The sequence below is a fragment of the Carya illinoinensis genome, chromosome 7 (assembly GCF_018687715.1).
Source record: "Carya illinoinensis cultivar Pawnee chromosome 7, C.illinoinensisPawnee_v1, whole genome shotgun sequence".
Classification (NCBI taxonomy): domain Eukaryota; kingdom Viridiplantae; phylum Streptophyta; class Magnoliopsida; order Fagales; family Juglandaceae; genus Carya; species Carya illinoinensis.
Window position 1 is genome coordinate 43,774,436 of NC_056758.1, and position 25,136 is coordinate 43,799,571.

A 25,136-nucleotide genomic window follows, 5' to 3' on the forward strand; every position below is an offset into this window, starting at 1 on the left:
CATTTTTTATTTATATTTTTCTACGTTGTTAATGGTAAACGATTAGTGTATCTTGTTACGTTCAATTAATGAAAAGAAATTGTTGCTTGGGAAAAAAAAGAGAGTAAAATGCTAGGGTAGGACCACCAGACACGGAGATTATGGCTGTGTAATATTTAACACTTTTTAATATATTTTATTATTATTTATTATTTATTAATATTTAATATTCTATTATTATTTTTTACTTATTTTTTAATTACTGCTCACAATATACCGCACTTCAAAACACCCAAATCTAGCCTATATGTTGATGCGCGAGCAAGAGAGCGAGCGACCGAGGAAGCTATCAAATGGCGTGCATTGTAAATTTCTCGGCGACAACACAGCCAAATCCTCAGCCTTGCTTTGCTTCACTCCCAGCCTCCACTTCTTCCCATCGCTCTAAGTCCCCCAAGCTTCAAAGTTCACACTTGTCATTCGCCTCGAACAATTCACGCCTCTCCCTCCGTTACGATAGAACCCTAGCCGTCTCTCCTCCTAGGGAAACCTTGTTGTCAAAAGCTCCTAATTTCATGGTACCTTCTACTTGATAATTATTCTGTGATTCTTTTTTGGTGTATTTGGTTTAATTGATGTGATTGTTGCTCGGTGGAACTGCCTATTTGTATGAACTTGAGGTGGGATTGATATCATGTTTTAATGACCATGAGCAGATAGTAGCAGCTGCTAATAAGCCAGAGCCTCTCAAAATTATGATATCTGGGGCTCCAGCTTCTGGCAAAGGAACCCAATGCGAACTCATCACACAAAAAGTAAGCTTTTTTTTTTTAATCCTACATCAGTATACTCTCTTTGTTTTTCCTCAAATTTTGTTTATTTGGTAAGTAAGATTGTATGTCTTGGGGTATATTATTTCACGGAATCTTAGGCAAATGATTATATTTTTTTGAGAAATAGTTTTTTATTTTTTTTTGGTGTTTGAAAGATGTCTTGATTGAAGTTTTAAATTTTCTGAAACCAAACATATCCTTAAGTTTTCCCATAGTGATCTGTTTGATGGTAACTAACCATGTCTAAATAGAATACCGATTGTTTTGGGGTGAAAGAGGTTGCTTTGTTAGGTGTATTAATTGCCTAGAATTAAAAGATTGTTCTGCTGTATGGTTTAAACCAGTGGCGGAACCAGCAATTGTGTTGAGCAGGGCCTACTTTTTTTATTGTGCGACACATTTATGTAAAAAGTAATGCTAGATACAGTCGTAGGGCATGCAAGCTCTAAGCATTCCATTTGAAAAAAAGTAAGGTCCACTATTAAAAAATAATTTTTTCATGTGGATCCAAAATTTACCTACTTTTTTCAAAAGGATTGAGCGAGATTTGCACATCTTAAAACTGCTAAAATCATTTCTCTTATGTAAATTAAAAAGAGATTGAAAAATCATCAAAACATAACTACATATAAAATTATATCTCGATAATTTGCTACATACATGTAGAAATAAAATTCTAAACACAACTTAATATTTGTTTTAAATTCTAACGATAATGTTTCATGAAATAATATTCATCCATTATTATTTTTGTAATAAAATATTTAAAATTTATTTTATTCATATAAACTATCAAGGGATCTTTTAGAATGTTATCTTTTGTTCTAGTATGTAAGCTATTTTATCAGATTTCATGCAAAATCTAGATATTTTCATATCACATTAAACATATAATGCTATAATTGAAAGTTTAAATAAATTCATTTCTTGCTTAATGAAGTCTAGAGGATAAAATTTCTCAACTATTTTTCATGTAGATCATTGATCTTAAATAATTTTTCTTGTAGTTTCACTTTGGATTCCATATTAAGAAGCCCAATATTGTATATCAAAAAACTTTGGGATCTATATTAATAAGCTTATTATTTCTCCTAAACTTAGTTTTAATTTTAATTTTGGAGGAGTCACATCCTTGAAAATAAATAATATATAGAAATTAAACAAAATTTTGAGACTATAAGAAAAAAAATTGGAGATGGACATTTCTAGATATATTGAAATTTTAAAAAATTTTAGAGAGCATATGGAAATTATAAATTTTTTGGGGGGGCCATGTTCTATATCTATATAATTATGTATAAAATCTAGGGAGAACGTGGGTCTGCCATTGGTTTAAACCGTCTGTCCGTCTGTGTTAATGGTATCTGTAGCTAGAAGATTAGCTCACAGGCTTTGTCACTTTAGATTCAATGTTTCAAATACATTTATGCCCTTTCTCCATCATGATACACACTCAAAGCAAATGGTTCATGGGGAAAGAGATAATGTAACACCCCGTTCCCGTAGGATAGAGACGTTACTAACAAACATGATAAAATGCCCGGTAAAGAGACTCATTACTCTGAAATACCTCATTTATTGAAAGAAACTTAATTGAAAGGATATAAATAGTTTTGAAACTTGAAATTGAATAAAGCAAAACATGAGCTAGTCTTAAGCAAGACTAGTTATTGAAATGACATAAAAGAAACTTAATCCTTGTGTAAAAGACATTTATTCATCTCTAAGTCCTTATACTAAATCTACTCCTGGCCATCCAGCTCTGCATCATCATAATCACCATCTGTGGCAATCAACATAGTATAAAACAAAAAGACAAACAACAAAAAATGAGTCGAATACTCAGTAAATAATACATCATATCGTAAAATACTATCTAGCTTAGCATAAATTTGATTTTTAAAGCCTTATCATAACTTTCATATAACATTCATGGATTAACATGAGCGGAAACATTCATAATCATGGCAAACATGAAGCGTGAATGCATGAGTAACTTGTTTATCTTGAATTGTACTTATTTCATGGTGAACCACGCTTGAGTCCATGGCACCACATAACTTGTCATGTAGTGAAACACGCTTGAGTCCGTGTTTCCCTTAACTTGCATAACATGAAGTGAAACACGCTTGGGTCCGTGTTTCACTTATCTTGCTTGAAATGGAGTGAAACATGCTTGAGTCCGCGTTTCACTTATCTTGCTTGACATGGAGTGAAACACGCTTGGGTCCGTGTTTCACTCATCTTGCTTGACATGAAGTGAAACATGCTTGGGTCCATGTTCACTTAACTTGCATGACATGGAGTGAAACACGCTTGAGTCCGGGTTTCACTTAACTTGTGGTAACCACGCTTGAGTCCGTGGTACCGTCTTAGCATAACTGTGGTAAACATGATTGGGTCCGTGTTACCTTAAAATGTTTATCTTTCTTGATGCATGATAATTTTCTTGGACTTCTTAGACTTTTCTAGCATGGCATATTCTTGTACATGGCATGGCATAACATGATATATTCTTGTACATGGTATAGTATAGCATGACATGGCCTAACATGATTTAATCATTTTATGACATTTCATGGCATGCATGATCTGAGAACTAATGAACATGTCATACATGATCTGGCTATTTATTACATGGCATGCTTGACTTAAGTTATTGCATGAACAATACATGGCATATATGGTCTAAGTACTACATGAAGCATGCATGATTTGGCTATTTTAATTCATAGAATACCTATCTTAAATTATTATATGATCATATCATGAATTCCATGTGATTTTAGTAACATTCAATCCATTAATCAACAATCCATAAAAGCATAACATATATATAGGCTTACTTTCATGTAAATCATCGTAATTCATAGAAGTTCGTGAAAACAATCTAACCTTGACTTGGCTCTTAGCGCAATGTAGATAACCATCAAAACCATATCATATTAGCATACCCAATTATAATATTTACATTACGCGTACATTTATATGATCATACTATTTACCTCTTAGCGCTGCTTCTGAAATCTCACGTCGTAGCTCGTGACCTATACGAGGCACTAGACGTTACTAATCTTTCTAGAAAACGTGTCGTAGCAATCTAATTACTTAAAATCTTACCATAGAGATAATTTAATAAATAAGTAATTAATAAAAAGAATAAATATAATCAGAACATAACTAAATAATTTCTAACTGAATTAACCTAAATTCTAGGTTCGTATGTTACAGATAATTACCTCATCTACATTACATTTGATCATTCGTTATCTAGGCAATTTAAGACACCCATCTGTTTGACATTCTGTCTTTAGGTCATTGTATTTTTATTATTTCTCCCAATCACTGAGTGTCCTTTTCCATGTAAATAGTGGTATATTTCATGAATTTCTCATTTCGGAATTGCCCGTGAAGAAGAACAGATTGAATCAAGTCATCCTCCTATATGCAGTATGGCTTGGTGCATGTTGCTGCTGGCGATTTACTCAGGGCAGAAGTTGCAGCTGGTAGTGAAAATGGAAGGCGAGCAAAGCAATTCATGGAAAAGGGACAACTAGTCCCCGATGAAATTGTAGTCATGGTAGGGAAATGAATTTCAGCTTGACATATAATCCTGCTTTCATTGGTGATTCCTGAATTTTGATTCTGTAGATGGTGAAGGAGCGTCTATTGCAGCCAGATGCTCACGAAAATGGCTGGCTTTTGGATGGTTACCCAAGGAGCTTATCACAAGCAACTGCTCTTAAAGAATTTGGGTTTGAGCCAGATCTTTTCATTCTCCTAGACGTAAGGTTTTATTTTTATTGCTGTTGAGATGGTAATGAGCAATTAATATAAATAACAAAGAGAAACTTATCAAAATATATATATATATATATATAAATAACAGAGAAAGATGAACTTGATGCTTGTTTTGGCTGATTTTTTTGGTTTACATATGTTTTTATTAGCTTTGGGATTCTGTATGATAATACAATATGCCAATGTGAAGTTTGATCGAAATTTTGTGTGCTATTTCTTTAACTCCCTTTGCAAATTGATATTTGGTCAATATGGAATTTAAGTGTGTGCTTTCCACATTGCTAATTAAACATGCCCACCTGTATCTTCAGGTTGCTGAAGATACTCTTGTTGAGAGAGTCGTTGGACGAAGATTAGATCCTGTTACTGGGAAGATTTACCACTTGAAGTATTCTCCCCCTGAAACTGAAGAAATTGCTGCCAGGCTTACCCAGCGATTTGATGATACCGAAGAAAAGGTATATTATAAACCATCTCCCTAGTTTTAGCACTTCAACTTCAAAGAAATTGTGGGTTCTTCAGGAGTTGTATGCTTCTATTTTATCATTTATCTTCATTTTTTAAGTTGTTATTCGCAATCTTGGTTTGTGCTCATCTCCTGGCATTTTGGATAGCTGTGAGTGTTTAATGACCATTTGTTTTGTTGCCTGATTTAGGTGAAATTGCGGTTGCGCACTCATCATCAGAATGTCGAGGCAGTGCTATCAATGTATAAAGACATAACAGTGAAGGCATGTGACAGAAAGCCTCTGCTCTTCTTTCTCATATGTGTGTGTGTGTGTGTGGCATAATGCATTGCATATGGGACAGTATGAGGGCGAAGCAAGTAGGATATGAAGTAGCGATTTTGTATCAATGGTAGCAGCAATGGCTGACTGCTCCTTATCTTGAATGACATTTTAACTTCTCCTCCATTGCGGTTCTTAGTTACCTTGTTATGTAGCATAGTTCTTTGTGTTTGTAAGTGCCTGTGTGTGTGTTTGTGTGTGGGGAATGTGATTGGGTTGTCAATGCTGAGATACTCAACAACACAGATATTTCCCAAAAGAGATGTTTTCACCCATGAACTTGAAAGCCAAGCGATAAAAAAAGGACATAAGGGACAATTACATACATAAACTGCTTTGAGTTTGCAAGATAGAGTTGAGCGCCTGAAAGGCTTGTTGCCACCATTAGTGTGGATTCAACTAGTTAAATTTATGGGTTGCCCCCTGGCCTCAATCTCATGGAAAGTCTACAGTATCCGATTTATGAAAGGGTCTTACCAAGCTTTTGGTGACTTCATAGTTTGCAGGTAGTTTGGCTATCCTTCCTTTCTTTTTGCTTACTGCTTTCCACTGAGAGCAGACAGTTCCCTTTTCATTTTACCCCCAGTATGCCAAACTAGAGGCAATAAAGCACCGTGCTTGGATTGTCATTCCCTGCAAGACAAAGTAAGTGGTGATTTTCTTGGGATGGTCTGCTGTCCAAGAAATCCTCCGGCTGGAAAACAAATGTTTGTGTGAATTTTTATGGAGGAAAATTTCTATTAACGTTGTGCTTATCATGTAGTATATATGATTTTTATTCAATAGAATCCAACTGGGAGGCCTTTTTGTTTTGTTCCAGGTCAATGGTAACCTTTCCAAGAATGATGTGTTTGCCAAAATTGATAGTGTGCTGGATGAACTTCTTGAGCAAAGGAAGGCTGGTTCAGGATCTTTGGCGGCAAACAAGGCATAGAAGCAGAATAGTCGGGCCTCACTTGGGCAGGTTTCTGTAAAATGGCTTGTACCTTGAAGGAATTAAATCATAAGGGCTTTTGGAAAGGAATAATGCGATAACGATGTTTGGATGAATATTAGTGCTTTAATAATCACGAGTTTTTTTATTTTATTTTTTTATTTCGGTCAATGTAATGCAACAACAGGAGCTCAACGCGATATTATTGGATCCAACTCTTTATTAAATGATTAAGAGCCGAGTTAATGAGTTAAGCTGCTTAGCACTTTTAACATATGATTCGCTCCCACTAAATTGGGTATTTTGTAACTTTCGTTGTTGATAGTCAAAGAGCAAGTGGTGGTAGGTGTAATTAAGGACTGGTGTGCCTGGTAGTGGTGGTGGTGGTTTGGTTCAGAAAGCAAAATCTAGTTTTGATAAATTGGACGATTAAAAAAGAAAATACTAGAAACAGTATACCCCTGCTGCAGCGCTGCTTGGTCACATGTAGTTGAAGCTTGTGAGAAACTCCATAAGAGATTCAGGTGGCAATTTGGCTCTGTTTTTTTTCGGCTGTTTGATTAAGAAAAAACCCACCATTTCCTATTAAATCTATGTTAAATTTATGGGCTCTAATTGTTTCAACTTTCAAAGAGGTGTTATCAGGGTCTCTATCCTCTCATTTTGTTTTGTAATCTCGAACCGATACTTATGATCGTGTCTGATACATTGGCATAGTGGCCCTAATGGCAAAAGATCAATCCCGTGGAAATTCGCAGCTTGCAATATTTAGGAAGCATGCGGTTCAAACTTTTTAAATTTCGTGATGTTTGAGTTCTCTTGTACAAGAAATAAAAAGTCTAAAATTCTCATTTTAAATTCAAAATTCTCATCTCATCATTACACCTTTCTCAAATTCTCATACAAAATATAATAAATAATTCAATTTTTTCAAATCTCAATACAACTTTTTTAAATTTCAATACAATAATATTACTAAAACTAATATTTTAAACTCTCATTTCAAACTCAAAATTCTTATCTCTACCTCCAAACCTTCCCTAAAAGTCTTTTATGCTATAAAAATCTCGAACAACAAACGGCAAAAGTCTTGCCTTGAACATTATTAGCGATGATTAAAAAAAAAAAAAAGGAAAACTTTACAAAGAAAGACCTTCGCAACAAAGAGATACCCTGTCCTCATATTTTGGTTAAAGTCCCACACTTTTAATAGTTGAACCTGAAGTGGGCTTCTTGGAAAGCTTCCTGCCATGTGATTTGGTCCATCTGGAGACTTCCATTTCAAAATTTTCCACCTATTTGACCTTGTCTTTGAATAATGAAATTCAAAGCTTAATTTGAAAGGGGGGAAAAAGTCTTGATTGAACAAACCAAGAAACAATAAGTGAGTTGAAAAGTAAGAATGTTCAATTCTCCTTTCGTATTAGTTACTTTATTACAAATATTTAAGTTTCAGAAAAGTATTTCATTTCATCTCATATTCTTTTATTATTATAATTTTTTTAAATTTATATATAAAATATAATAAACAATTCAAACATTTTCAAATCTCAAAACAATAATAATATTAAAAAATTAATATTTTAATAATATTTTATTCAACTTTCAACTTTTATCTCTCTCAACTCCTTCTCTAAACAACACTAATTCTCTGCCCAATTAACAATTGAGAAAGAGGGGAGGAGGTACAATGCCATGTATCAGAAAAGTAAACAGCCAAATAAAAAAATGTGTTGCTCCACATAATGGGACTATTTCATGGTATCCGTGCAAAACTATTACGTAGAAGACCCAGTTGTAGATCGAGAAAGTGCTGGGGGCGCTAAACATGCAGCCAAGGCTCTTTCTAATATGCTTACAATCTCGGTCATTGATGGTCGATCTCGACCTTCTGATTCAACGCAATCTGCAGCTAGATACCCAACATATGCCACTGCCTCAATTTCAAATGGTGTAGGCGGCGGCACTTTGGGGTCCAAAACCCTATGAATTTCATCTTGAGTAATGTAGGGTACTACAAAATCAACTATATTGCGTGGCACTCTATTCTCGTTTTTATGAATTGCCTTGTACCCTGACAACATTTCTAATAATACTATTCCAAAACTATAGACATCACTCTTGGTAGTCAATTTTTGTAGTCTATAGTACTCGGGGTCCATATAGCCAACTGTGCCGGCCGCACGAAGCGAAAGGTGCGACTCCTCTCCTACAGGGCCCATCAATGATAGGCCAAAATCGGACACCTTGGCAGTCCACGTGGCATCCAACAATATGTTGGAGGACTTGATGTCGCGGTGTATGATTGGTGGAACCGCATACACGTGTAGGTACTCAATCCCCCTAGCTGCGTCTAGCGCGACCTTAATGCGTGCAGCCCATGAGACTAGAGGAGAGCTTTGGAGCCTGTGCAGGTGGTCATTGAGGGTTCCATTGTGCATGTACTCGTAGACCAATACGCGCTCGTTGCTATCTTCACAAAACCCATATAGGCGGACGAGGTTCTTGTGGTGGAGGCGGGACAAGGCTTCAAGCTCGTTTAGGAAAGCATTGTCTTTGTCATCCTCGCGCTTTGTGGCATACGGTGAAGTCGTTGAAGACATTGATATCTCAGCGCGCTTGATAGCCACTTCTCGGCCATCATCTAGAGCCGCGTGGTAGACGGAACCGAAGCTCCCCGTTCCAATCTTGTGGTCTTCAGAGAAGTTATTTGTGGCTTCAAGTAGTGTTTGCAAAGAGAATTCCTCCAATTGGCCTCCACCATTTCCCAAGCTAATCAAGTGGCTCAACCGCTTCTCCAGAACGGGTGCTGGGCCTGGTGGTGCTGCAGCTGGTTGATCACCAGCCTCAGCTGTGGTTCCTGTCTCGTCCAATCGGCCTGAGTCATGGACTCGGCAGCCTTTACCTTTGCAATATCTGAACAGAAAGAAACAACAGACTAGTAAAAGAGCCGACGACCCCACGCACCCCACCACTAGGAAAGCCACCATCTTGTCATCCCAACCAGTGCTTCCGGTTTCCTCTCCAGGTAGCGGTGATGGAGCCCATGGCGGTAGTGAAGGGTAATTTCTCCTTGCACAACGCTCGCAGATCATTTGTTGACCACAAATTAAGGAAGACCCTACCAATGGACTGCATGGACATTCACTTCTACACGGCCCTGGCAAGACGCGCTCAAACACCGGGAACTTTGAGTCAAGATTATCATTACCCCAACAATAAAGGCCCAAGTCTTTTGATGCAACTCCACAGAAAACGCTGCGCTTTGCTTCAATCGAGGTGAAATAGGTCAGCTGCAAGTTTTCTGGCAGACTGAAATCTTGTTCGCCCCAGCAAACAACTCTTCCATCAAGCTTAAGAGCGCAACCACGGTTCTCTCCCAAAGCCAATGATGTGAACTCCCCCCGAGGTTCCTCGCCCACCATATTTAGATCTCCCCAGCAATACAAGCTACTGTTGTCCAAATGGATGGCACAAGCATGCCTGAACCCAGCAGAAACCAAGCTATACTTCCCGCTAGGTTCCTTGCCAACAACTTTATTAGCACTATTGCTCCCAGAGCAATTAATCTTGTGAAATTGCGATAACCCACATACAAAATTCTCACCCACTGCAATGCTTGAAAATTTATGATCGATACTCGGAGAGAATCCGGGCCACTGCCAGCATTCTAGGCGACTGGTCTCGTTTACAAGGCCACAAATGTGATAATTCCCAGCATCAAGTTCTTTGAGAACCGGGCCACGATAGATACGCTTGGAGTACACAGTACCATCGGTAGAGAACCTCCAACAACGCACGATCGATGTGGATGAGGAAGATGGCGGCCTCAAAGCGCAGAAAAACCCGTCTCCAGCGACTATGCCAGAAAATGACTCGTTGGGATTCTCGGGGATTCGAATTCCTTTTCCTGGAGGGAAACTAGTACAGTTAAGGTGGAAAACTGGCTGGTTAGGGGGCGTAGTTATTGCACAGATCAATGTTTGATCAGAAGTCTCAGAAATCGATACAGGGGAGAGTGAATAAACGAACGGAATACAAGAAACCAAGGATAAGGAGACGGTTAAGAGCAGGATAAAGTTGGAGTTGTTAAAGAAGAAAGCCATAGAAATGATGGGCAAGTCTTGATAATATCATGGTGGGTAAGGAAGAGGTGAGATGGAAAATGAGAAAATGTGATGGAAGGAGTATGAGGTTCTCGGCCAATTTGAAGGGTGTATAGGAGTTTAGAAGGGGAGGGGGTGGAGGCGGGCGGCAAATAGAGAGCGAAGGAAAACGCGGTTTCTTTAGGGAGGGTTTGTGAGGACCAAAGACCAAGTAAGTCATCTGAAAAGTTTGTAGTTAGAGAAGTGGACCGTTTAGTCGTTAACCCCAAGGAGAGCTGAAAGCTACAAAACACTTGTCATTAATCCAAAGCCTTAAGTCCTAACCTTCCTTTCAAAATTAGGTCGAGAAGATGATTTTAGCGCTGAGCAGGCACAGTTGCGTTGTTCGTTCACTCGAAGTATTAGCAGTAGCCTGCTACTCATTAAAATTTGAGTTAAAATTTAATTAAAAAATTTATTTTTATAAATTTTAACTAGTCATTTTTTACAATATCAAATAATAAGTTCAATAAATCTTTTACTATTCTATTAAAATATTAATTTTAAACTTTGGCTAGTCTCTTTCACTCAATAAATTTAACTAGTCATATAGCTAAAGGTTAAATTCAATATTCATTTATTGAGCCTATTATAATATTTTATTTTACATTTAAATTATTCTTTAGCTAAAATTTAACTTTATTAACCCATTATAAGAGATTTGATCACCTTATTTCCTTTTCTTTTTGTCATTGGTAAATCCAACTTGGAGTAGATAGATCTATATGTCAGGACTCGGGACCCACAAAAGCCTAATAAAATAAAGAGCAATGTTACATACAGTCACTTTTGCGTACTCTCTACGCACTTCACTAATATGATTGGCTGGATTAATTTTTTTCTAATATCCAACCAATCATATCACTGGAGTGCACAAAAGAGTGCACAAAAATGACTCCACATAGAATTTTTGTAAAATAAAATCTCATCCTATGCTTTGTGTAATTTCTCTGCAATTGCATCATCAGTGATTAACGACTTTCATATATATATATATTTGACCCTTCTTATGTATTATTATTTTTATCTACACCAAAATACAAGTTGAAGTCAGCTGAGTCCATTATGGAATCATGATTTATACATCTAAAGTCCATTATCCACGTATGCTGTGATATGACTGGAGGTGCTATCACAAATTGGTAATCATCGCCATAAGAGCAACCAATTATATGTTTTTTCCCCAAGTAAGAACTACTTTATTTAATAAATAAGTAGATTCATCTCAGTAAAATGATATTTTTATGAACCCGAGTACGACAATTTTTAGTTCCATGGTGTGTGGTCTGAAACTTTTTGTCTGGATTTCAATCCAGAGTGGTTAAGCTGATTCCCTGTTTTTTAGTCGAGCTACTACATCTAAAGAACAAATAACAAACATTCTAAGTCCTTCCCTGGCCCCTAATGTTCATGTTTTGCTGCTCTATAAAGTTTGGTTTCTCGAGACCAATATATAATCTGTACATTCCACATCAGCAATTACCGTTCACACAGTAATGATAAAATCTGATGACGGGGAAATTTTGGTATTTTTAAATACCAAGTAGTTGATTTCCAAGTAACATTGAATCAAGTCTGCTTGAAATGATTCTTGTGCCTTTCATAGCCAAAATTATTCCTGAATCAAAATATTACATTGCATATACAAAACCAGCAATAAGCTCCGCATCAAATTACAGCAACCAACGCCATTTCGTCTGATACTTACCCTTGGAGCTCTTATCATAATCATAGGAACTACAATTTGGCCAACACTTGCGGAAAGTCCTAAGATTTGCAAGTTTTTGAACCTCAGCTATTCCTGAAAGCAAATATGACTAGAGGAAAAACTTGCTGTTTTTGTCAGAATCGTGTTTTGGGGACTTGAAAGCGCAAGGATCGGCATCAATAAGCCTTTTGACCACCTCCCTCATACTAGGGCGAACGGATGGAAGCTTAGTAGTACAAAGGACTGCAACCTTCAAGACCTTAATCATGTCATCTTGGACAGAATGAGTTGCCACTTTATCATCCAGAACCCTGAGAACACTTTCACGGTCATTGAGATGATTTAAAACCCAATAAACAATATCTTTTCCTTCTCCATATTCCTCTTCAACAGGTCTTCTCCCTGTAATTAGTTCTAGCAGCACCACGCCAAAGCTATATACATCACTCTTTTCAGTGACTTTAAGACTATATGCCAGCTCTGCATAGTAAAATTGGAGTCTAGACATTAGTAACAATAGACAATCGCAATTCCCAAAAGGACAATGGATTTATATAAAAACCTTTTTCATTAGTCACAAAGAAAACCTCAGCCATGTTTACAAAATTAGAATTATCATCAGGTTATCATAACCAATTTCCCTTACTTTAATAACTTTTTCCTTTTTCTTTGGGGCAGGGGCAGGGGGTAATATAGACATAACGATAGATAACTCGAAGGAATCAACACATTCTTTTAACTTAAGCAGACACCTATCTCTACAATTCAGTTACACTGCAGAAACCATATTCTGGTGGGACATATCTTAGTGCGGGTTTTCAAATAGAAGCTCCATAAGAACTAAGAAGCAACCATCAAAATTACATTCTCAACAAAGAGCAGTTAATACTAACTAGTTCTGAAAATGTTACCCAAGATTCATATCCACGTTTCCTGCTAAATACTTCCAAAACCACACAAGATCCTTTCATGAAATATTAAGGTCCTATGGCTAGGAGACAGATAACCGCCAACATGAGGGCTTAATGAATATCATTCATGGTTTATTTATCGATGCATGAAAAAAGAAAATAAAAGAAGTTTTGAAACCCACCAGGAGCAATATAGCCGTGAGTGCCAGCAAAACAGCTATAATCAGACCCTTTATGAGACTTCTCAGCAACCTTTGCAACCCCAAAGTCGGCAATTTTTGGCTCATAATCCTCGTTAAGTAAAATGTTGCTTGATTTTATATCCCTATGAATGATAGGTGGTGAACAATCATGATGCAGATATGCAATCCCCTTTGCAGCTCCCAAACAAATTTGATACCGCTGGTACCAATCCAATTCTGGCTGCCCAACTTTGATGTCTCTGTGAAGAGCTTGAAACAGATTACCATTTTCCATGTACTCAAATACCAGAAAACTTGAGCCTCCTTTTAGTAGAGATGCATAAAGCTTCAGTATATTTCTGTGCCTGATTTTTCCCAGAATCTCCATTTCTGCTTCCAAAATCTTCACGCCATCTCCTTTCCATAGTTGCTTTACAGCCACTGTACTTCCATTTTTCTTCAAATCCAGTCGATAAACTTTTCCTGTAGCACCACTTCCAATCAAATTTTCTTCTTCCAGATCACATATTTCATCAGCATTGATATCTACTTGATGGAAAGATGCAAGTTTCCATTTAGGATCTTCTTTCTTCTCCCCTTCCAACTCATTTTCCATATCAGCCTCACTAAGCTTGAAGTTCTTATAACTTACAAGCAATAATCCAGCTAATAGGACAACCAAGGTGGATGCTATAACACATAACAGAACGAATTTACCTGCAAAGAACCCTCTTTGACTATGGTGATTAGTACAAACATTTATGCTTGAACTGATTTTAGAATTTTGGTTAACACAGAGTCCCTTGTTTCCAAGATATGCTACGTCTCCACCCATGGTCAAAAGATCAGATGGAACCCTTCCCGATAGCTGGTTTTCAGACAAATCAATGGAGCTTAACCTCAGTTTCTCCAAGTTTTCAGGAATCAAACCTGTAAGTTCATTTCTCGAAAGATTCAGAGAGTTCAACGAGGTCATTGAAGAAAATGTTTCTGGTATATTTCCTGTCAAAGCATTTAAGGCAAGATTCAAGTCAACAAGCCTCACACAGTTACCCAGTTCAGGGGGTATTGATCCTGTCAAAGAATTCTTTTCCAAGTGCAAAGATGATAATTGCAGCAGAGCACCGATTTCAGAAGGTATTTCACCAGTGAAGTTATTACTGCTCAAATGAAGCCTCTCTAAGTTCCTCAGCTTGCCAAGTTCTGGTGGAAGCTCACCTGAAAACTTATTGTTCAATAAAACCAACTGACTCAAGCTAGCAGAAAACCTGATCTGGGCGGACATGCCTCCACTAAAATTGTTATCACCAAAATCAATCATTCTTACGTATGGAAGTGCCCAAACCCCATCGGGAACTTTGCCAGACAAGCGGTTCATATTGATTCTCAACCTCTGTAGAGACTTACACTCAGCGTAAGACTCTGGCAATTCTCCGGAAAACTCATTTCCCAAAGCAAGTAAGAACCTTAGCTTTCTGTTTTCACACAAGAACTTGGGGAAACCACCCGAAAACTTATTCTCGGATATGTCGATGCTGTCCAACGGTGAAAACCGGCCAAAATCCACAGGAAACTCCCCGGTAAAGCTGTTACCATAGATTGAGAACGCAACAAGATGCTGCATATCTCCAAATCCTGTAGGGAATTCCCCGGAAAAGTTGTTCTTATAAATATGGAAAACCACCAAATTTTTTAGACTCCCAATTTCATTGGGCAACTTCCCATGGATCCTGTTGGAAGAAGCATCGAATTCCCTCAGAAAGGTCAGGTTGGCAAGCTCTCGTGGGATTTCTCCGGCCAAATTGTTATCGAAGAGCTCGATCTTGTTCAGTTTCTTTAATTTGACAATCGACTCGGGGAAGTTCCCGGAGATCTTGTTACTCGATACATCAAGCGTCTCCAGCTCCTTGAGCTCGAAAATAGACTCTGGAATGTCTCCCTTCAAGTTAGCACCCCCCAGATATAACCAAGTCAATTTCTTCAAATTCCCAAGAGTCTCAGGAATTTCACCCTCGTCGAATTCATTCTCACCGAGCCCTAGGGAAATCAGTCCGGTTAAATTCCCCACCCAACTTGGCAAGGAACCCGAAAAGTAGTTTAGTGAAAGATCGAGAATCTCCAAGCTTCTTAGCCCGGAGAGGTCGGGAATACGTCCGATCATGTTGTTTTCGGTGACATTCAACACTCTAAGGTTGCTGCAGTTACTCAGTTCCAAAGGAAGCTTTCCGGAGATGTTATTGGACGGCAACGAGAGTACAGTCAGGCTCTTGAGGACAGAAATAAGAGGCGAGATCACTCCCGAAAGAGACTTACTTTCAAGAGAGATTTCGGTGACTCTACCGGAAACCGGGTGGCACTTAATTCCGGAGAACTCACAGGGAGAGTCTGAAGCTTTCCAGGATTGCAAGCAATGGTGGGGGTCATTGAGCTGGTCTTTCCAACGGAGGAGGGCTTCGGATTCGGCCATTAGGGGCGTACAGGGCGGGAAAAGGGAAAAGAAGAGGAAGAACAGGAGGGTTGGGAACCGGAGGGAGGGAAAGGGGGTAGTTGTGGCCATTGGGGAAAAGAGCAAGGGCCAAATGGTAATTAAAAAAGAAAAAAGAAAAAAAGGAGGGTGGGTGTTTTGGGGGGGGGAGGGGGGGGGGGGGGGGGGGTGGAATGGATCTAATCTGCCTGGTGATGTAGTACTACTATACGTAGTGGGGGGGTGTGAGCATGAAACGCCATTAGTACCCGATTGGTCACCATCTTGGGAACAGCTGAACGTTCACAAATGAAATAATTGAGCCGATTATTATTATTATAATTATAAAATAAAATAAAATAAACTGTTCAGAGCGTTGAAGTTAATCAACAGATCATAAGAGCGAGCAAGAAAGATAGAAAGCTGACGTTAAAACGTCAATTTTGTTTGTGTTTGTAGCTGTGGATGAGTGGCGTAAGTTGTAATGAAATAATCAAACCGTACTTCAAAGTTACTCTCGTATCTTTTAAAATTTGCATAAAGTGAGTAAGTAAAAGTAAAACAGATCCATATTCCAACGATACCCATGTAATTACCAATTCTAAATCCAACATTTTCCATCCCCCAACTTTCTGAATTACCTTCAAGCATTCCAAATCTAACACCCAACCAACTTTGTGAATTACCCGTTCTTTTTGTCTACTTTTTGAACTATACCATAAAGAAAGGAAAACAACTTGAATCAAAGATTCGAGGGAGAGAAAGAGAAAACAAGCAGATATCTGCGAGGAAGTTGGAAGGAATTTGATTGTGTATGTAACCATTTAACCTGAAATTTGATAGATGCGAGAACCAAAAGGCCGCAGCTCAAATCTGATCTGCTTCCTCCATGCATGTTTTCCAAGTCCAACAACTGCTTGCTGCTTCGGTTTCACAATTCAATGGAGAGAGATTCCTCCTGAAACGAAATTAATTACTCAAAACAGAATTTATAAACTAGAAGATTGATCTGGGAAACTCTGTGACGTACAGCTCCAGGCCACAGCTTTCAAAATGGCCAACGATGAGAAGTCCGTAAGGAAGAAAAACAAAACATGGCAGAAAAAAGAGCGGTACTGAGCAGAGAGGGTACGTGATAAGCAATGGCCAGTGGGGTGTAGGCCATAGGGCCACGAAACGATGGAGTGGAGACAAATACAAAAATGCTTTGGTAAGGTTTTCTGGCGTTTTACTTACATCCCCACCACCTCGATAACAGCGAAAAGCGAACAAATTAAACGGCCTTGTTGTTTCTAGAAGGAAATTAAAAATAAATATATTGCTTAATTTTCGGTTACTTTGGATATTTTGGAGATCGGATAGAATATTTCCTTTGATTCGGAAAAAGTTTTATTTTATTTTATTAGTAATATTTTTTAAAGTTTTTATATAAAATATAATTAATTAATTAATTAATTAATTTTTTAAATCATAATTAAATTTTTTTAATTTTAAAATAATAATAATATTAAAAAATAATATTTTAATAATATTTTATTTTTTATTTAAAATCATTTTATCTCATCTCTAAATTCAAACAAATCCTTAAAATTATAATCGAGAGTATAGAGAATAAAATAGGATTTGGCTTTTTTCCACTGTTTATAATTCTTGATGTGTTGTATATATATTTATAATTTTAATATAATATTATATGTATTGAATAAAAAATTTCTATTATTAATATTTTTTAATTCAAATTTTGAATTTCATAATCTTTAATATATTAATAACTAACCCATCAACCCATATTGTTATATAAAAATTATAAATAATATTTTCCCACGACAAAATGTTCGGAAGTGAGACAGAAGGTGGAGAACTGCTTAAAATAATTCTTAATTATTTTTGTTTTTTTTTAAATAACATTTAAAAAGAAAAGAAAAAAAAGAAACAGTGGTACGGTAGTTGTACCGTCCACTCATTTTACTTCAAGTGTAGGCCAAAGTAATTAAAATTGAAGCATGGTTAAAAGATTTGTGTGCGGGCGAGAGAGATGAAGTACCCCATCTTATCACAACAATAATAATTATGAATGAGTAAATTGATATAGACTAATTGACTAAATCTTATTCATATATATTTTTATCTTCAATTTTATTATATTTAGTATGTGTTATATGTTGTAAGATTATGGTTCATATATAAAGATGTTTAAAATATGTTGGGATAAGAAATATGTATGATTAGATTGCGGGAATATTTGTTTTTATATACATAATATATATATATATATTTGGATAAGAGGTTTGTAGCTCAGATTTTTTATTTAAAACCTAATTATAAGATTCTAATAAAAATTGACGGAATTAAGGTTTCGTTTATTTTTTAAAACGATGCGAGTTAAGATAAAAGTTAAAAATTGAATAAAATATTATTAAAATAAAATATTTTTAATATTATTTTTATTTTTAAATTTAAAATTTTATAATAATTAAATAAGGTGAAAAAAATTATTAAAAAAAAGTGTAAAAGTTATTTCAATGAATTACCGTAAAATATTAGAGTTTATTATTATTATTTTCCGACCCAATGGTTGGCGTTTGAATTCAGAATTTGGGACCCACCTACAAGCAATCGCATCAATGCCAGGTGGAGGCCAATTGATCGAAATATATTAACACTAACACACAAAACAAATAAATAAATAAAAGAAATTAAAAAATGGGGTTCACGTGGACCGCAGATGGAGTAGTTGACAAAAACTGGCAGATTTGAAGGCCGACATGACCCCTCTGATATCTATCTTCTTCCGTCTATTTCTAAGTTCTTTCTATCTGCAACCGACACTGGCAGTGTAGGGCATCTATCTCTGTACCATGTGGTTCACAATTAGGACAGCCTTTTTTGAAAAAAATACAAAATTATGGTGGGTGATATTTAGTAAAAACAGGCTGGGATTCCAATAAGCAGAGCTTTGAAATGGAAACTTTTCCTCAAAGGAGTCAACATACCAACTGTAAGTATAATACTATTTCACTGGCACGTCTCTTTCTTAATATATATATATATATATATATATTGGTGAGTCACAGACAATAATCGGATCTGAAGTATTTATTCACTCAATTACCTACCAATCACACAACACACTAAAATTGTTTTGGCGTGGCGATGTTTATCTTAATTAATGAAATGCCATGTTCAAAATGTAACTAATTACATCCAGGATTAAAAAAACAAAAGTAAGGAAATGAGAAAAAGTTTTCTGTGTGGAGATTCCCATGGAATGGTGCACATCTTTTTCGAAACAATAAAGTCAAAAAAGAGAGCGATACAACAGTCTGCCGCATTAATAAGGATTGGTAGCACCAGTTGACTCATTCCATGATGGAATTAGGATCCCAAAAATAAAAAGGCCTGACAGTACACAAAATATCGTGGGGATATTCTGACGCTGTCTCTACTGTTAACCGTATCCAAAAATAAAATAAAATGCAACTCTCATATTTCCCACTGTAGTGCTCCATTTTGAGTGAGTTGGGCTTGGGACTCACGGGTCTTTCTGTTACTGGGTCGGGATGTACTGGACTCTGTCTCGGCTTATAAGGAGTGGACCATATTGGGCTTACTTTTGGGCCCTAAAAAGTGAGTTGCGTGGCATCTGTATTCTGTTTTATTGCTAATGCTATAGCTTTAGATAAATATTCCATGCGGTCAGTACAGTAAGAATAGTTAAATACGCCTCCTGAATCGGCCAACTCATTTCCATAAAATTAATTAATAGAGAAAGAACACAGCGGGTGGAATGTATAAAAACTACCAAAATTCTCTTATCTGTCTTTTTTACTCTTAACAATGCTCAAAACTCGCTCCTACTGTTTTGGGCCTTTTTCCAATGTGTTTTTAACTTAAATAATATTTTAGCACCGGGTCGGGTCGAATCTTGACATACTAAAACAAAAAAATGGAATATATATTTTCCTCATCTATCTGTCTGACCTTTCTCTTCCTTTATTGAATGTATCGGTCTTTGGTGGTTTCTTTTTTTTTTTTTTTTTTCAAAATAAGATTATATTCTCTTTCTTTTAGTTTTTAGTTTATTGGTTTGTGAAATTTCATAAACAAATATTTGGATTTATATTTGTAACTCTAATAATCTCCAATTTCCTATGCCCCTAATATTATATAATTCTTTCTTTGTTTTTCTCCAAAGTCGGGAAGATAAACAAATGCAGTTAGTTATATTTACTAATGGCAGGTGTTATCAAATATGTCGTAGGGATCTCAAGATCCTTTGAATTTAGATGATATAAGCTCTGATTTCTAAATGGAAAAACCAGGTTGATAATATATATATATATGTGGTATGGATAATCTATTAGGATGCTCATTCTCAAAAGGGATGTAATACGTGTGTCAATACATTTATCTATTAATGTTTTACTTTAATCTTCTAATATCCTCTCTTGAAGCTTTTGATTGAAGGATGATGTACAAATGGCCAAATCTGGATCGTTGATGTGTTTTAATCTGAGCTGATGAAATCACGTGAGAGGCTCGTGCTTTTTTCACTACGTTTAAGGGTTGAGCCGCTGGATTACCTACACGTGTCAGCATCTCTTGTAACATATATATATGTGCTATACGGTGTAAACCCTAGTTGACATTCATTCTGTACATATTGGCCGTTTCAGAGAGAGAGAGAGAGAACAGAGAGAACAGAGAGGGGGATTAGGGTTTCGGTGAGAATTTCTTGTAGAGAGAAGAAATCAGAGTGATTTCTTGAGGGTTCTGTGAGGGATTTGTGACTCTATGTGTACTGAGGCTTCTCTGTGAAGTATTGTTCATCAATAAAAAGCTCTGAGGCCCATTCCTGCCGTGGATGTAGACCATTAGGGTCGAACCACGTAATCTGGTGTGTTCTTTCCTTGCTTTTAGTTTCTTTATTGTTCTTATTGCTCATATTTGATTCTTGATGCTTTCTTGCGAAAATATTGGAAGATATTCATCATTTCTGTTGAGCTGTATAATACTGTTCAATCTCGAGGTGTATATTGGTAATCTGGACATCTATTGGTATACTGCTGTTTCTAGGGTTTTGATTATCATCAAACTGTGGTTATTATGAATATTATGTTTTCTGTTTGAGAATATATCAGAGGGCTTATATTCGGTGAAAACAGAATAGCTTTATAAAATAAAACTTTAGTCTATAATATCATAATAACATTAAACCTTTTTTCAAATATAAGAGGGTTTTTTTATAACAACTGGTATCTAGAGCCTAGGTTTCATGGGAACCATGAGGTTTGATATAGAGAAGTTTACTGGGGATAACGATTTTGGCCTATGGAGAATTAAAATGAGGGCACTGCTAGTCCAACATGGACTGCAGGATGCCCTTCTTGGTGAAAAACAAAAAGGTTCTTCCTTGAAAGAGGAAGAAAAGGGGATTGTCCATAAGGACATCCTCCAGAAGGCTCACAGTGCCTTAATCCTCTCTCTTGGGGATAAAGTCCTGAGAGAGGTGGCCAGTGAGGACACTGCAGCAGGCATATGGCTAAAATTGGAAAACTTGTATATGACCAAATCCCTAGCTAACAGACTACACAAGAAAACTAAGTTGTATACTTTTAAGATGGCCCCTGGAACACCAATAGGACAGCACCTTGATGAGTTCAACAAGATTATTCTAGACCTAGCTAACATAGACATTAAGGTGGAGGATGAGGATCAGGCCATCCTCTTGATGAGTTCTTTGGACTCATCATATCAAAGCCTTAAAGAAACCATGATGTATGGTAGAGACTCTTTGACACTAGATGAAGTACAATCTGTACTTCATACTAGGGAACTTCAAAATAGGGGAGATACCAAACAAGGTCATGGGGAAGGTCTATCAGTTAGGGGCAGAACAGAAAAAAGGGAGAAAAAAGGTAAAAATGAAAATAAGAAATCTAGGTCTAAATCAAGGGGAAAACAGTTTAAATGTTTTCATTGCCATAAGGAAGGGCATTTTAAGAAGGACTGTCCTGAAAGAAAAACAAACTTTGGGAACAAGACCAAAGAGGCAGTGGATGCTTCTCTGGTCTTAGAGGGGTATGAAAGTGCTGAGGTACTTACTGTGAGTGAAGTGGACTCTAAAACAGAGTGGATATTGGACTCTGGTTGTTCTTTTCATATGTGTCCAATTAGAGAGTGGTTTGAGACTTTCACTAAGATGGAAGGGGGGCAAGTAATTCTAGGAAATAACAAGTCCTGTAAAGTCATGGGTATAGGGTCAGTGAGACTAAAAATGCATGATGGGATTGAAAAGGTACTGAGGGAGGTCAGGTTCATACCTGAACTAAAGAGAAACTTAATTTCTCTTGGTATGCTTGATTTGGCAGGTTACACCTTTAAATCTGAAGGAGGGGTTCTTAGAGTTACTAAAGGCTCTCTAGTTATTATGAAAGGAATAATTAAAAATGGGTTGTATACCCTTCTTGGAAAAACAGTAGTTGGGGAAGCATACCCAACTCAGAACATAGTAGAAAACAAAGCAGTACTATGGCATAGGAGGCTTGGACATGTAAGTCAAGGGGGTCTCTTAGAATTACAAAAACAAGGGCTGTTGAGTGACCAAAACTTAGGGAACTTACCTTTCTGTGAAGATTGTATCTATGGAAAGGCTAAGAGGGTTAGTTTTAAGTCAGCAACCCACAACACCAAACAAACCCTAGATTATGTTCATTCTGACCTATGGGGACCAGCAAGAGTAAATTCACATAGTGGAGGGAGTTACTTTCTATCATTAGTGGATGATTACTCTAGGAAGGTTTGGATATACATCCTTAAAAACAAGAGTGACACTTTTGAAAAATTCAAGGAGTGGAAGACCCTAGTGGAAAACCAAGTAGGTAGAAAACTCAAAATCCTTAGAACAGATAATGGACTAGAGTTTCTGTCTAATGAGTTTAATATGTACTGTCAAAAAGAAGGAATTCTTAGGCATAAGACAGTGAGGGAAACACCCCAACAAAATGGTCTAGCTGAAAGAATGAACAGAACCATTTTAGAAAGAGTGAGGTGTATGTTGTCAAACTCAGGACTGCCCAAAACATTCTGGGCAGAGGCTGCCACTACTGCTGTACATCTCATAAATAGATGCCCATCATCTGCCATAGGGTTTAAAACACCACATGAGTTGTGGTCTGGAAAACCTCCTAGTTATGACTACTTAAGAATTTTTGGTTGTGTTGCTTATGCACACTCAAAAACTGACAAGTTGGAACCTAGGGCACTCAAGTGTATATTCATAGGGTATCCTGAAGGGGTTAAGGGGTACAAGCTTTGGGTAGATGGGCCTGGTAGGTATAACTGCATTGTGAGCAGAGATGTGACCTTTAATGAGTCACAAATGGCTCGGGCACAAGAGGAAAAGTGTGATCCCAAGACTGACCAGTCCCCAAGTGGATCTCAGATTGAGGTGGAGCAACCAAGAGCCCAATCTGAACCTGAAATTGGGGAAAGTAGCAAACCTGAGGAAGAAGACTCAGGGGACAAAGATATAGGTGGTGATAACTCATATAACCTAGTTAGAGATAGGAAGAAGAGAGTTATAAAACCACCTATAAGGTATGGGGAGGCAGAGCTCACTATGTTTGCTCTAACTGTAGCTGATGAAGTGGTGTACCAGGAACCTAGGACCTATAAAGAGGCAGTGAATAGCAAGGATTCTTCAAAATGGATTCTTGCTATGCAAGAGGAAATGGAATCTCTAAATAAAAATAAAACCTGGGTTTTAGTACCTAAACCTAAGGGGGTAAAACTTATAGGATCCAAATGGATCTTTAAGAAAAAGGAAGGCATACCAGGGGTAGAAGGGACCAGGTATAAGGCTAGACTAGTAGCCAAAGGATTTTCACAGAGAGAAGGGATAGATTTCAATGAAATCTTCTCTCCAGTGGTTAAACATACCTCAATTAGGCTACTGTTGGCTTATACTGCTTATGAAAATCTGCATTTAGAACAACTAGATGTTAAAACTGCATTTCTGCATGGAGAACTTGAGGAAGAAATTCATATGCAGCCTCCTGAAGGCTTTACAAATGAAATTAAAAGTAATCAAGTGTGTTTACTAAAGAAATCTTTATATGGTCTCAAACAATCACCTAGGCAGTGGTATAAAAGATTTGATACACACATGATTAACAATAATTTTAAAAGAAGCTGCTATGATAGCTGTGTCTATTACAAGGAAGAAAAAGGAATATGTGTTTATCTCCTTTTGTATGTTGATGACATGTTAATAGCTTGTAAAGACACTGTTTTGATAAATCAAGTCAAAAGCATGCTGAAATCAGAATTTGAAATGAAGGATCTGGGTCCTGCTAAGAAAATTTTAGGAATGGAAATTGAAAGAGATAGAAGTGCTAGTATGCTATATTTATCTCAGAAAAATTACATTTCTAAAATTCTAAATAGATTTGGTATGGAACAAGTAAAATCTGTAAGTACACCCTTAGGACAACATTTCAAATTGTCCTCAGACCAGGCTCCTAAAACAGACTTGGATATCAGTTTTATGAAACAAATTCCATATGCTAGCATGGTTGGAAGTATAATGTATGCAATGGTTTGTTCCAGGCCTGATCTGACCTATGCAGTTAGTATGGTTAGTAGGTTTATGGGTAACCCTGGGAAACCTCATTGGCAAGCTATCAAATGGGTGTTAAGGTACCTAGGAGGCACAACTAACTTGGGACTTAGTTTTGGAAAGAATGTTGTAAAGGGTTGTAAATTGGCTGGATTTGTAGACTCTGATTATGCAGGAAGCATAGACACTAGGAAGTCACTAACTGGTTATGTTTTTACTGCTTTTGGGGGAGCTATTAGCTGGAAATCACACCTACAATCTGTGGTGGCTTTATCAACCACAGAAGCTGAATATATAGCACTAACAGAAGCCATTAAAGAGGCCATATGGCTGCAGGGTATTGCTAGTGAGTTAAATATTTTCAATAGTAATATCACAGTCTACTATGATAATCAAAGTACACTGCACTTAGCTAAAAACCAAGTTTTTCATGAAAGATCAAAACATATTGATGTGAGGCTTCATTTTGTGAGGGATGTTATAGAATCTAAAATAGTAGGTGTGGAAAAGGTCCCAACTGAGGATAACCCCTCAGATATGATGACCAAGTCAGTCCCTTGGTCCAAGTTCAGACACTGTCTGAACTTATTAGGTATGGAGTCTAGGACTAGTCCCTCTTAGAGGGACAATGCAGGAATGAGCCAATGATGAGAAATTTTTTTTATCTTGTGGCAAATAAATGTTTTGCCAAGGTGGAGATTTGTAATACGTGTGTCAATACATTTATCTATTAATGTTTTACTTTAATCTTCTAATATCCTCTCTTGAAGC

At 36.9% G+C, this 25,136-nt stretch overlaps 3 protein-coding genes across 6 annotated transcripts; 1 reads left to right on the top strand and 2 right to left on the bottom strand.

Annotated features, from left to right (window-relative positions):
- Positions 1–259: 259 nt before the first annotated feature.
- Positions 260–6,589, top strand: LOC122317222 (adenylate kinase, chloroplastic). Of its 2 annotated transcripts, none has more exons than XM_043134194.1 (7): positions 260–557; positions 696–794; positions 4,264–4,392; positions 4,473–4,598; positions 4,925–5,071; positions 5,270–5,344; positions 6,222–6,589. In XM_043134194.1, exons 1-7 carry the CDS (start codon positions 333–335, stop codon positions 6,333–6,335), a joined length of 915 nt encoding a protein of 304 aa, XP_042990128.1. In that variant the 5' UTR covers positions 260–332; the 3' UTR covers positions 6,336–6,589. The 2 variants fall into 2 exon arrangements, with proteins under 2 accessions (XP_042990128.1, XP_042990127.1); XM_043134193.1 differs by having other exon boundaries at positions 261–557; positions 4,464–4,598.
- Positions 6,590–7,885: 1,296 nt separating this feature from the next.
- Positions 7,886–10,754, bottom strand: LOC122317379 (serine/threonine-protein kinase-like protein CCR4). The gene has a single exon (XM_043134446.1). It carries the CDS (start codon positions 10,439–10,441, stop codon positions 8,114–8,116), a length of 2,328 nt encoding a protein of 775 aa, XP_042990380.1. The 5' UTR covers positions 10,442–10,754; the 3' UTR covers positions 7,886–8,113.
- Positions 10,755–12,056: 1,302 nt separating this feature from the next.
- Positions 12,057–16,963, bottom strand: LOC122315696 (receptor protein-tyrosine kinase CEPR2). Of its 3 annotated transcripts, none has more exons than XM_043131789.1 (4): positions 16,776–16,963; positions 16,575–16,665; positions 13,282–16,040; positions 12,057–12,668 (listed from the first exon to the last, which is right to left on the bottom strand). In XM_043131789.1, exons 3-4 carry the CDS (start codon positions 15,836–15,838, stop codon positions 12,298–12,300), a joined length of 2,928 nt encoding a protein of 975 aa, XP_042987723.1. In that variant the 5' UTR covers positions 15,839–16,040; positions 16,575–16,665; positions 16,776–16,963; the 3' UTR covers positions 12,057–12,297. The 3 variants fall into 3 exon arrangements, with proteins under 3 accessions (XP_042987723.1, XP_042987722.1, XP_042987721.1); XM_043131788.1 differs by having other exon boundaries at positions 16,575–16,703; XM_043131787.1 differs by having other exon boundaries at positions 16,575–16,963.
- Between the last annotated feature and the right edge of the window lie 8,173 nt (positions 16,964–25,136).